The sequence below is a fragment of the Schistocerca serialis genome, chromosome 5, assembly GCF_023864345.2.
Source record: "Schistocerca serialis cubense isolate TAMUIC-IGC-003099 chromosome 5, iqSchSeri2.2, whole genome shotgun sequence".
NCBI classification, from domain to species: domain Eukaryota; kingdom Metazoa; phylum Arthropoda; class Insecta; order Orthoptera; family Acrididae; genus Schistocerca; species Schistocerca serialis.
Window position 1 is genome coordinate 380241367 of NC_064642.1, and position 14146 is coordinate 380255512.

Consider the following 14146-nt stretch of genomic DNA (forward strand, 5'->3'; position numbering starts at 1 on the left):
TTACATGCCCGACTTCTAATTTCACCACACAAGTCTCCAGGGTTGAGCAGTTATTGCCCGATGACGACACTCAATACAGTTTGTTAAAGCGGAGTTCGCCGTTATTAATTATGTTTTTAGATTTAATTTTATTACTCGTACAGAGACTCAACGTCCCTACATTTAACAGCGCGTCGTCAAAATAAGTATGAAATGCCAATGTCTTTGCAATACATAATGTCGACTATTGAGTTAAAGTTCGTACCTATTTTGTCATTTTAGAGAAGAGAAACCTTAAGCGCTTCTGCTTCTATAGTCTCAGTATCAAATGTTCACTAATTTCAATTTACTTCCTATCTCAGTTTAGTATTTAACACATATATCAGTGTCATTTCAGAGATATTACGTCGGTTCTACACTAACGGAATAACACGTAATTGTCATTTAACATCACTTTTATTAATAATCCTTTTTCTTATGACATAAATGTTAATAAATGATCACTATCTAGGAGGAAAGAGGGATTGATCCTAATCATGAGATAATAGCTTTTAATGAGCCCGCAATCGTTAATTAAATAAAAAGTCACGTTCAGGGATGATATGCGAACAACTTTAGTTACGTCCGTTTTCACGTATCTGTCAAAACTAAACCTGTCGCCCACAATTAAAATTAACACTGACGTTAACGCCTTTTGTCGGAACATCGAATCGTAACTATTATGTGAAAGTTTATTCTCGTCCCAGAATTAATTCCTTTCAGATACGCGCACCACCGAACAGCAGAACGGAACACAAAGGACTTGTTTTAACAACTGAACAACGCAATGACGTTACATTACGACAATGTCCACCCAATGAACATCTCTTTCACATTATCTTCTCTACTCTGCTTAATTAAATCATTCCTAATTACAATTTATTCAGCTATTTAACGAAAACATCTAACAAAAAATAAAATAAATTTATCCCAACGTAAGAGATCCGTTATAAACTGCAAAAGTTCTACTACAACTTGTTTAAATTCTACATCGATTTGTGTCTTTATTTATGGAATGTCCCTCGTAGCTTTATTTTTCACGATCGCTCTTCGTACACTGACTGTGAACGACAGGTGTGAGCCACCAGCTGCAGCCCGCACTGTTCGCAGACGCTGCGCCGGAAGAGGGGCGCGGTGAGTCTGCGCGCGCTGGAGGCGCTGTGGTTGCGCCTGTCGCGGCTCTGCACGGCCACGGCGCAGGCACTCTCCGCCGCGCACCTCGTCGCCACCATCACCTTCTCCATCGTCTTCCTCATGGACGCCTACGGCTTCATCATCATGTTCGATAAGCCTGACATGGGCCTCCTCATGGGCGGACTCGGCGGCTACGGTGTGTGCACCGTCACCTACTTGGCCATGGTCTACAATGCCGGCTACACTGTGATTGCAACGGTACGTTCAGCTTAATGCATCTCGCTTCTTCTTCTTTTTCTTCTGCATTTGTCTATAATCGGAGTAATGTCGATATGGTTAATTTAAGAGGTGGCTGGATGCCCATAATGTCGCCACCACATTACCCCGAGACGGAACATATGTACCGTATAGTGTAACTTGATATAAATACACACTGAAGCGCCAAAGAAACTGGTATAGGCATGCGTATTCAAATACAGAGATATGTAAATAGGCAAATTACGGCTCTGCGGTCCGCAACGCCTATACAGAGTGGTCCATTGATCGTGACCGGGCCAAATATCTCACGAAATAAGCGTCAAACGAAAAAACTACAAAGAACGAAACTTGTCTAGCTTGAACGGGGAAACCAGATGGCGTTATGGTTGGCCCGCTAGATGCCGTTGCCGTAGGTCAAACGGATATCAACTGTTCTTAAATGCGAACCCCCATTTTTATTACACATTCGTGAAATACGTAAAGAAATATGGATGTTTTAGTTGGACCACTTTTTTCGCTTTGTGATAGATGGCGCTGTAATAGTCACGAACATATAAGTACGTGGTATCACGTAACATTCCGCCAGTGCGGACGGTATTTGCTTCGTGATACATTTCCCGTGTTAAAATGGACCGTTTACCAATTGCGGAAAAGGTCGATATCGTGTTGATGTATGGCTATTGTGATCAAAATGACCAACGGGCGTGTGCTATGTATGCTGCTCGGTGTCCTGGATGACATCATCCAAGTGTCCGGACCGTTCGCCGGATAGTTACGTTATTTAAGGAAACAGGAAGTGTTGAGCCACGTGTGAAACGTCAACCACGACCTGCAACAAATGATTATGCCCAAGTAGGTGTTTTAGCTGCTGTCGCGGCTAATCCGCACGTCAGTAGCAGACAAATTGCGCGAGAATCGCGAATCTCAAAAACGTCGGTGTTGAGAATGCTACATCAACATCGATTGCACCCGTACCGTATTTCTATGGGCCAGGAATTGCATGGCGACGACTTTGAACGTCGTGTACAGTTCTGTCGCAGGGTACAAGAGAAATTACTTGATGATGACAGATTTTTTTCCACGCGTTCTACTTAGCGACAAAGCGTCATTCACCAACAGCGGTAACGTAAACCGACATAATATGCACTATTGGGCAACGGAAAATCAACGATGACTGCGACAAGTGGAACATCAGCGACCTTGGCGGGTTAATGTATGGTACGGCATTATGGAAGGAAGGATAATTGGCCGCCATTTTATCGATGGCATTCCAAATGGTGCAATGTATGCTGATTTCCTACGTAATGTTCTACCGGTATTACTAAAAAATGTTTCACTGCATGATAGAATGGCGATGTACTTCCAACGTGATGAATGTCCGGCACACAGCTCGCGTGCGGTTGAAGCGGTATTGAATAACATATTTCATGACAGGTGGATTGGTTGTCGAAGCACCATACCATGACCCGCACGTTCACCGGATCTGATGTCCCCGGATTTCTTTCTGTGGGGAAAGTTGAAGAATATTTGCTATCGTGATACACCGACAACGCCTGACAACATGCGTCAGCGCATTCTCAATGCATGTGCGAACATTACGGAAGGCGAACTACTCGCTGTTGAGAGGATTGTTGTTACTCGTATTCCCAAGGTTGACGGACATCCTTTTGAGCATTTATCCCATTAATGTATTTACAGGTAATCACGGTGTAACAGCATGCGTTCTCAGAAATTATAAGTTCACAAAGGTACATGTATCACATTGGAACAACCGAAATAAGATGTTCAAATGTACCTACGTTTTGTATTTTAATTTAAAAAACCAAACTGTTACCAACTGTTCGTCTACAATTGTGAGCCATATGTTTGTGACTATTACAGCGCCATCTGTCACAAAGCGAAAAAGTGGTGCAACTAAAACATTCATATTTCTTTACGTACTACACGAATATGTAATAAAATATGGGGGATCCTATTTAAAAAAAAAAAAAAGCTGCAGTTGATAACCGTTTGACCTATGGCAGCGTCATCTAGCGGGCCAACCATAGCGCCATCTGGTTTACCCCTTTAAGCTAGACAAGTTTCGTTCTTCGTAGTTTTTTAGTTTCACGCTTATTTCGTGAGATATTTGGCCCTGTCATGATCAATGGACCACCTTGTATAAGACAAGTGTCTCGGACAGTTGTTAGATAGATTACCGCTGCTACGTGGCAGGTTATCAAGATTTAAGTGAGTTTGAACGCGGCATTATAGTCGCCGCACGAGCACCTCCGAGGAAGTGCGGATCTTTCCGTGCGACCATTTCATGAGTGTACCGTGAATATCAGGAATCAGGTAAAACATCAAATCTCCGACATCGTTGCGGCCGGAAAACGATCCTGCCAGAACGGGACCAACGACGATTGAAGAGAATCATTCAACGTGATAGAATGCAACCATTCCGCAAATTGGTGCAGATTTCAATACTGGGTCATCAACAAGCGTCACCGTGCGAACCATTTAACGCGACATCATGGACATGGGCTTTCGGGGCAGACGTCCCACTCGTGTACCCTTGGTGGCTGCACGACACACTGCATGTCAGCAGGGGCCTTTTCAAGCTGGTGGAGGCTCTGTAACGGTGTGGGGCGTGTGCAGTTGGAGTGATATGGGTACCCTGATACGTCTAGATACGCCCCTACGGGTGACACGTTCGTAAGCATCCTGTCCGATCACCTGCATCCATTGTGTATTCCGACGGACTTCGGCAGTTCCAGCAGGACAATGCGACACTCTACACGTCCAGAATTCCTACAGAGTGGCTCCAGGATCACTCTTCTTAAATTAAACACTTCCGCTGGCCACCAAACTGCCCAGACATGAACATTATTGAGCTTATCTGGGGTGCCTTCGAACGTGCTGTTCAGAAGAGGTCTCCACCCCCTCGTATTCTTACGGATTTATGGACAGCCCTGCAGGATTTGTGATGTCAGTTCCCTCCAGCACATCTTCAGACATGAGTCGAGTCCCTGCCACGTCGTGCTGCGGCACTTCTGCTTGCTCGCCGGGGCCCTACCCGATATTAATCATGTGTACGTTTGGCTCTTCATTGCATATTGTCTGTGTGTAGTGTAATTTTTACGTGTTGTACGAAATTGTCTTTTAAACAGATAATGGTTAATTCTTTTTATCACAGATCTTCTTACAAGCTTTTAAATTGTAAAAATTTTGACACAGACTTATTACATGCAACACTTCGGTGTGCTAAATAACTGAGTACAATCATTTCTTTATATTGAAGTTACGTTATCGCGTAGTTACTTTATTGCACACCAAAGCAAAAACTATAAAGGGTGAAAAGTGTTTAAACGGACAAATTCTGGGAGGTTATAGGGGACAAAAAAATAAACATTTTTCCCTAACGTCATTTTTTCCTACGATGATTATTTAAACCGTTGGAGGCCGTATTAGGCTCTTCAGTTCATAGAGGCCATATTACGATCTTCAGTAGTTACAGGGCGTATTACGCTCTTCAGTTGTAGGCAACTGCTGTCCACCAGTGTAGTAGTGCATTGTCTCTGTTTGCTAATGGAGCGATACACCTGGAGTGAGTACACTGATATGGTTGGTGCATAGTACATAGCGCACCACAACAGACGAGTTTCACAGCGGGTTTATCAACAACAATATCCTAATCGCCGTATCCCGCATCATACGACCTTTGATGCTGTGTACCAACGTCTGCGTGAGACCAGGACATTTAATAGATTACCTGGACAGGGATGCCGTCGCACGCTAAGAAGGCTGCAATTGGAGGAAGCTGTCTTGCAGCATGTGGAGTGGGAGCCTCCAATCAGCACTCGTGCAATTGTCCGTCACATGGGGACGAATCAGACGAATGTAAGAACAGTCCTTCGAGAGCAATTGTTACGTCCATTGCACTTACAGCGTGTCCACAACCTGGAACCAGTTGATTATCCACCCAGAACACAGTTTTCGCAATGGTACTTGGAACAGTGTGAAATGCATCCTACATTTCCATTCTCTGTATTGTTTACCGATGAAGCAACGTTCGGGCGTGATGGAGTCTTCAACATGCACAATTCGCTTGTTTGGAGTGAGTATAACCCACATGCCACAGTTACTAACGCTCATCAAGTGCGGTTCTTCGTTAATGTGTGGGTCGGTGTTGTTGGAGACTGCTTAATTGGGTCGTATCTGCTACCTAGTTGTTAACTCTTGGTCATAAAAAAATGGAAAAGTGTTTGTTGGTTTAATTAATTTGCCGCCAGAGAAATCTTCCTCTACCGGTTTAAATACTCCTCATAGGAAAAAATGACATTAGGGAAAGATATTTGTTTTGACGTTCCCTACAATCTCCCAGAGTTTGTCAGTTAAAATACTTTTCACCCTGTATATAAACGTGATCTGTTTTTTCTCAGGGGCTGAAACTTTAGGATTCGAATATATGTGTATTGATCAGTACTACACTGGTTTGTTATTTTTAATTGCGTGAAGTATATTTAGTTATAGCTTTCTCTGTAATGGCACGTACGTGAAAAAATAACGTACTCGACATAAGTAGTGCAGTGGGGCAAAATTTGCATCAGAAAGTTAAAATAATAACGGATGTGCTTTACTACCTTCATGGATGCATAAAGTGAATCAGTATTCTCAAGAATATCTGGGCTGTAAGAGCCGTAAAAATAATTGTACTGACCTGATGGTGGACAACAGTACGGTAAGATCGTAATTAATAAAACGTATAACGACTACAGGAAAGGAACACAATTCCTCTGTGAAGAAGATGGTTTAAGTAGTAATATTTTGTATTTCGAAAACGCTTTGGTTTTCAGTTATTTTGCAGATAGTCACGTAGTTAGTAAGCCTTGCATGGTCCTGAAAAAGGTGAAATACGAGTTGAATTTGCCTGCCGCGTGAATTATTTGCTGTTGAAGAAATGGTCTGGTGCGAGGGGCAGATAGGGTTTGTCGCCTTGACGGGCAGGCTGAGATCGTGTGTGCGTTCGGCGTATTTTCTGCCCTGGCTTGCAACCTGATCATCTTCGAAAATGCTTGGCGATTGCTTTCTACTCGTTTGTTCCGAGTACCACCGTTTATAGGCCATGCTCCCATCCTTTAGTTAAATATTCGTCCTGTCCGCCGGGACGGACGAGATATTTTTATCAGTAACTCAAGGTGAATATTTAGAGTTGTGTAAATTTTGATTACGTAAACAATGAACTTAATAGTGTGCTTATGGTGGTGACTGTCTGTGATCCTTATGTGATCATATCTAATTATTATCTTTAAAATACTATCTATTATACACTACTGGCCATTAAAATTGCTACACCACGAAGTTGACGTGCTACAGACGCGAAATTTAACCGACGTGAAGAAGATGCTCTGATATGCAAACGATTAGCTTTTCAGAGCATTCACACAAGGTTGGCGCCGGTGGTGACACCTACAACGTGCTGACACGAGGAAAGTTTCCAACCGATTTCTCATACACAAACATCAGTTGACCGGCGTTGCCTGGTGAAACGTTGTTGTGATGCCTCGTGTAGGAGGAGAAATGCGTACCATCACGTTTTCGACTTTGATAAAGGTCGGATTGTAGCCTATCGCGATTGCGGTTTATCGTATCGCGACATTGCTGCTCGCGTTGGTCGAGATCCAATGACCGTTAGCAGAATATGGAATCGGTGGGTTCAGCGGGGTAATACGGAACGCCGTGCTGGATCCCAACGGCCTCCTATCACTAGCAGTCGAGATGACAATCATCTTATCCGCATGGCTGTAACGGATCATGCAGCCACGTCTCGATCCATGAGTCATCAGTTGGGGACGTTTGCAAGACAACAACCACCTGCACGGACAGTTCGACGACGTTTGCAACAGCATGGACTATCAGCTCGGAGGCCATGGTTGCGGTTACCCTTGACGCTGCATCACAGACAATAGCGCCTGTGATGGTGTACTCAACGACGAACCTGGGTGCACGAATGGCAAAACGTCGGATGAATCCAGGTTCTGTTTACTGCATCATGATGGTCGCATCTATGTTTGGCGACATCGCGGTGAACGCACATTGGAAGCTTGTATTCGTCATCGCCATACTGGCGTATCACCCGGCTTGCTAGTATGGGGTGCCGCTGGTCACACGTCTCGGTCATCTCTTGTTCGTATTGACAGCACTTTGAACAGTGGACGTTACATTTCAGATGTGTTACGACCCGTGGCTCTACCCTTCATTCGATCCCTGCGAAACCCTACATTTCAGCAGGATAATGCACGACCGCATGTTGCAGGTCCTGTACGGGCCTTTCTGGTGTAACGTCCCCTTAGAAAAATTAATGAATTACTGTGCTAATTAACCTCTTACATTATTTGATTTCCAAACAGCTGAGCAGAACTGAGCGTACTCAGACATTTCTCACTTTACTTATTCTGATCAACACTAAACTGACACACAATATTTTTAGCGCAACGCAATCTCACTTTCAATAATCCCTACAAGAGAATGGCCCTGACTAACATTAACCTACACGTTTCACAAATCACTTACCTCACAAAAATCTTCGTTACTCGAACTACTGCAATACAGCAAGCGCCACTACTGACAGCTAAATAAAAGATTCTAACTACTGAAGGCACTAACTACTGACAGGCATAGTTAGCAAATGAAAGATTTTGATAAAGAACAAACAATTTATTTACCTTAATAGTGTTCAAAAGTCATAGTATATCAGTTCATGACATCCAGTCTTACAAATTTACTGTCTCTGATGGACACACGTCCAGATCATCTGCTCTCAAAACTCCGCCATCTCTCTCCCCACATCCACCACTGCTGGCGGCTCACCTCCAACTGCGCAACGCTACGCACTGTTCACATCCAGTTGCCCAACACTTAAATGGCAGACAACAATGCAAACTAGCCACAGACTGCACACAGCACAGCCAGTGATTTTCATACAGAGCGCTATGTGGCGTTACCAATAAGAAAACCTAAACAGCCTAGTTACATAGCTCCCATGCTCCCCAAAAAAATTTTACAAATTGTTTTGGGCACTGACCGATTCATATTTGTTAAAATTTTTTCACAATTACAATAACAAAGAAATCAAATGAACACACTTATTGATACAATGTTGGTCAAAAGCTAAAATTTTCTCACAGTCCACAAAGACAGTCCTGATCGTTCATCACAGTAAAATAGCAGTGTTTTTCTCAAAGTCTGAGCAGTAAAAGAAAATGCACACAGAAGTGGTGGATTTCCATGCAGTCTTGAAGAAGTAGTGTTGTCCTTCCAACGGAAAGACAGTGCTGACTCTTGACATGCAAACAGGTAATGGGCCACAACAGAGCAAACCCACCGCAGAGTCAGTCGAAGTTTTGAAGAATATTGGTAGGTAGGTCATCACAGAGTAGTCCTGGTAGAGATTACGGTATTGGTGGGCCACCAGAGGTGCAGACCCAGTGCAGTCCTTGTAGAAATAATGGTATTGGTGGGCCATCAAAGATGCACACCCACTGTTGTCCTTGTAGAAATAATGGTATTGGTGGGCCATCAAAGATGCAGACCCACTGTTGTCCTTGTAGAGACGGGCAGCAGCCATCTGTTGCGACTGTGCGACTGTGCGGGTGCATAATCACCATCGAAGAGTCTTGCGGAGAATGTAGAAAGTTTATAAACCACCACTTGTGCACGCACAAAGTACTTGGAATTGTCCTTAGAAGTCTTGCAGACAATATAGCAAGTCCATAAACCTCCACTTGTGCACTCACAAAGTTTTTGGAATTGTCCTTAGAACCAGCAATGCTGTTAATCAGTCCCTTGCTGAATTATTAACACATGTCCAAACACTAACAGTCCTCTTTTTTTTCACATATTGTGCATATACTATGACCAACAGAAATATGTGCAGTGAAATGAATGCTTACAAGTTACTTAATTTGATGAACTGGTGGCAATTACAATTTTATAACGTGAGATACAATAACAAAGGTACAAAATACATCATTCAAGAACATAACAATACAGATAACATTTGTAGTAATATGGGCTTTACAAAAGAATCGAAATAACATGTACATCAGTGTTACAGGAATTATGACATGAGTACATACATAAAAGATCAGAATAACTTTTGAAACATCAACTTAACACATGAACAACAAAACAGAACAGATAAATAATGTCTAAACATCTTTAGAAAGTAAATAACACAGTATTAGAAAAATTCTACAACATAACTCTCATCAGCTAAGCACATAAAGACAGGAAAAACACAAATACACAAGGGTACACAAACACATAGCAGAATAACACAAGAGGAAAGGGCAGGGTTTGTTTTCAGTGTAACATTTGGTACTGCAGTCCAACCCAAAGCTTCATTCCATAGATCTTTCGTCTTATTTCAACATTTGTTTCCCCCAAAAAAATCCACTCCAAGCATACTTTCTGTATTTATATGTTCACATATTTCTTACCTCATTATTTATTTTCCATTATCTTACCTCATCATTTATTTCCAAGAAAATCCTACCTAAACCTGTTGTCCCTAAACCCTACTTTTTTTGTTCATATCCTCTTTACTTTTTTAGCCAAACCATTTTCTTATAGCTTCTCAATGCATTTCTTCCAATTCATCACAACTCATTCTCTTATATAGCCTACCCCCTTTTAAGCTAACTTAAATCTACTGAGCTCAGATGATAAACTAAGGGACAAGGCAATGCAGCAGCACAAACCAATTAACACAAACAGCAATGACAAAAAATTCAAATTGGCAAAGCAAGCAGCAATATATATAAGTTAGCAAAGCAAATGCAACATTATCACTAATATGAGCCAATGTGCAGCAAAAAGAAAAATAAATCAGTAGTAAAACTGACTTAACAGAGTAATACAAAGTCTATTTCAGTAACACTATGCCTGGCAAACAGCAGCAGCAAATGCGATAACTTAAATCTAAACATGACAAAGCTCAAGCAGAAAAAATATTAGACTAAAGATGGCCATGTCTAATACCTATGTCACATCTTAACACTAGAGGGATGCATCACTGTAACTTACTCTAGCAGACAAGTTACGAAGTCACTGACAAAAATTATGTATGCAATTCCTGTGAAGTGGAAATGTCTTTTTGTGCTCCCTCGTTTTTTTGGAAGTAGATCATAAAATTATTATTTACTGGATCTGTAGACATAAAATATCTATATTAGTACATCTATTAAATTTTATTTTAACCAATGCTGCAGTGCAGCTAGAAACTAGATATTAAACAAAATGAGCAATCTTTCAACTAGAAAGACAATAGATGTAAAATGTATCTCATCATTTCATTAGGCATTTTAGTAAATATCATAAATTAAGAGCTTCACAGTGTAATCATATGTTTTCAAGTTTGAGCGTGCCGTATTTGCGATGCTTTCTACAAAGGCATGTCAATAGCGAGGATAATGGCCTCTTTTTTTTCTCCGCCTAATGGCTTTTTCCCCAGGCAGCTGGTACAGCTGGGCGTGCAGAACGCATTACGTCAAGGTCACTTAGCTTTCTTAACGAAATATTTACGACAGCAGTTTCCGCTACAGTGACAGTCTCATATAAAAAAATTTCACAGGTTGAGAATTTGCGTTACAAATGTGTAGAAACAAAATCCTATAAATATAACAGTGTCCAAAAAATTTTCGCCGCCATTGTGATACATTCACACATGTACATGCATTTCATAACTCTTAAAGTACAATTCTTGGTTTCCAACAACCTTTCTCACAAACCAGAGTCCATAACCACTACTCATTATTCCTTACCTTATTACACATATACATATTCGACGACACTTCTTCAATATTTCATCATAACAGATACATAGCATAATCAAATTCCTCATATAGCATCAGCTTATTGATCATAAACATACCTCAGCAGCATAATACACATCGTCATCATAATAATAACATCATAACACCTCAGTCAAATCTCAAAATCGTTGTAGCTTCCTCCAATAATTACAAAACCTAAAAAAAAAATCTCTGCCACTTCAATAGTGTCATCTACCTCAAACATACTTTAAAAATCATGATCCCATACCAAATACACCATTCAAAGCTCTCATAGCATCACAATGGTACCGAAAAGAAATATGAACAGTTCACAAAGTACAGACAAAATACAATTTCATAAGGGTGACGTTAGCCAACTGTGTAATTGTGTAAACATGTGTCACTGACGTAGTAAAAAAAATGTTTGTTTCTCTGTTAAATAATCAGATAGCTGCGTAATTCTATGTTAGAGAAATATGGTACCGATGTGTAAAGTTGTATAAGCAAATACCATATTAGCTAGGGCTCCTTGTGCTTGCCAAACACATGGCACACAAAGTAAGCGTGTACCCCCTGAGGATTAAGGTAATTATACCCTCAGGTGTTACAGATTACAGCAATGGAATGAAATGTATCACAGAAAACCTTTGTATCATTGTAATTCAAAAATCTTTAAACATAAATGTTTTAAGTACAAAATCGATCAGTCAAATGTGTGTACTGTAGCGCTAAACTGTGCGTCTTGTTGTAAGACAATCTCTGTCATTACTTAAGGGTAAAAAATGTGCCAAGTGTCGTAATTATCGTCGTCCGTAAGCAAAGTTCTGTAGAAGTAATAAACAAAGTGAATTGCTATGCGTATAGATATCGTAGTTGTTACGCTTAGTGCCGTGATGAAGTAAGTACTTACTGTAACGTATTGTTGTGCTACAGAAAAGGCTGTCTCGTTGTAGCCATACCACAAAAGTTACTACTAAAACATGTTTTCCTTTCCAGAAGAATTCAGAAAAACAGTGCATATATAAAACAGATACACCGCAAAAGCAACAATGTAAATTGTGTCACGTATTAGTAGCGTCATGATATAGTTGTGTAGCTGTCAAATAAACTAACCACTGTGTCATCTGGTATCTCTCAGAAATCACTTTAAATCCATAATGTATTTTCAAGTAAACCAAAATGTTGCAGTAAAACATCATTAGCAGTACTGGTATATGTTCTAAGTATGGAAGCCTTATAGTCGTTACGTAATCGTGCAACTAACAAGCAAGAATGTACACACACAATAACACTGTGTCGTCTGTTCACTATAACAATGCATTCGTAATTACTATCTAAATATGTTCCCTAGGTTCTAGACTGGGTAGTTAATTTTAAAACATAGTTGCATGTTAACAGTTTCTAAGCCTGACAAAGAGTACTAGTAACGTGAAGTGAAAAATTTTATATCAAAGACTAAGTTAAAAAGCAGATTATCTTTCAATAAACGGTTTTACAAGTGAAATGTGATGCAATTCTTTGCCCTTTCTAGTACGCAGAGTTTCAACTTCAAAGTAATTATCATGTTGTATACGTCGGTAAGAAATGCTAAAATTTTTCTCAAGGTTAACGTCTATGTTATTTTTCTCTGAGCCAACCGCTGCGCATGGCTGCCTGTGGTGCGAGTCATTGTCCGTCTCTCTGTTGGCGCGCGTCGTTATTACGGTTAGGAGACGTAACTTCTACAAATTCACCTTGTCGAGAGGGCCCTGCCCTGTTTGAATCCCGCCGGTTCTGATGCAATTCAGGTCTGTCGTTACGATTATATCGTCTGTCGTCATGTCGGTAGATGCCATTATTTCTTTCTTGTCGGTCACGTAGTGGAGAATTTCTTCCTGAATCGTAACTGCGCGCTGAACTGTTGCGTCTGAAGTTATTCTGTCTCCCTTGATAATAATTGTTTTGGTTCCCATATTGTCTGTTTTTATGGTTATCTCTGTCATATTCATTACTACGGAAGTGCGATCTTTCTCTGTAACTATTCTTCTGCCAACGGTTGTCATACGGGTGGTGTCTGTTTTGGTCACGATTTACGTTGTAAGAATAGCCTTGTCGTGTCCAGTTATTATTTATTTCATCGCGGAATTGTGACGGATGTGACCTGTAATTGTTGTGTTCCTGTTTTCGCGTCCCGCGGTTGTCAGTGTCAATTTCCAATTCTTGTAAGAGTCCCTGAAAAGCTTCAATGTCGTCTTTGCAACGTCATGCCAAAATAATATGTCGTAAATGTTCAGGCAATTTGATTAAGCAAATGCGGATGAGTTCTGAGGGGCTGTAAGGGTTTGACAGGTACTGATTCTTGTGCAACATGTCTTCAAAATATTTCACAAGACTGGAAAATTCAGATTGTTCGAAATGTTTCATCATTATGATGCTATGTTTTACTCTGTCTTGTGTAGCTTGAGATCAATATGCTGAGAGGAAGGCATGATAAAATTCTCCTTCACTGTGACAATCGTGAATGACTGATCGCATTCTGTCAGCTGGTTCATTCTCTAAGTAGCCACACATAAATTCTAACCTGTGCTCCAATGACCAGTTGGGAGGAAAACAATGAGAGAGTTGATGGAGCCATGCTTGTGGATGAATGTCGTTGCTAGAATTCTTAAATGTTTTGAATTTGCGTGTAGTAATGAACAGCTTATAGTCAAAATCATCATGTCGGCGAGTCGCATATCGGTCATTGGTACATCGTGTCGGCGGTTCCATCTCAAAATTCGGTGCACCTTGCCAATTTCTTTCACAACTTCCGAAATGCCCTGTGTTATTATTATGTGACTTTTCCGTATTTCTAAGTCCCTCTTCCCGTGTTGGAGCGCGAGTCTCCTCTGAAATATGTAATTCTTGTATTACCTGTGTCAACTGATCTTGTACCTCCCGGA

The 14146-nt window shown here is 41.0% G+C and overlaps 1 protein-coding gene across 1 annotated transcript in view; it reads left to right on the forward strand.

Moving 5' to 3' along the window:
- LOC126481953 (gustatory and odorant receptor 24) overlaps positions 1 to 1425 on the forward strand; it is a 73624-nt gene extending 72199 nt beyond the window's left edge. Inside the window, exon 3 of the mRNA XM_050105912.1 lies at positions 1129 to 1425. Coding sequence (XP_049961869.1) covers positions 1129 to 1425 — 297 coding nt within the window. The remainder of the gene's footprint in view (positions 1 to 1128) is intronic.
- The last annotated feature ends 12721 nt before the right edge of the window (positions 1426 to 14146 follow it).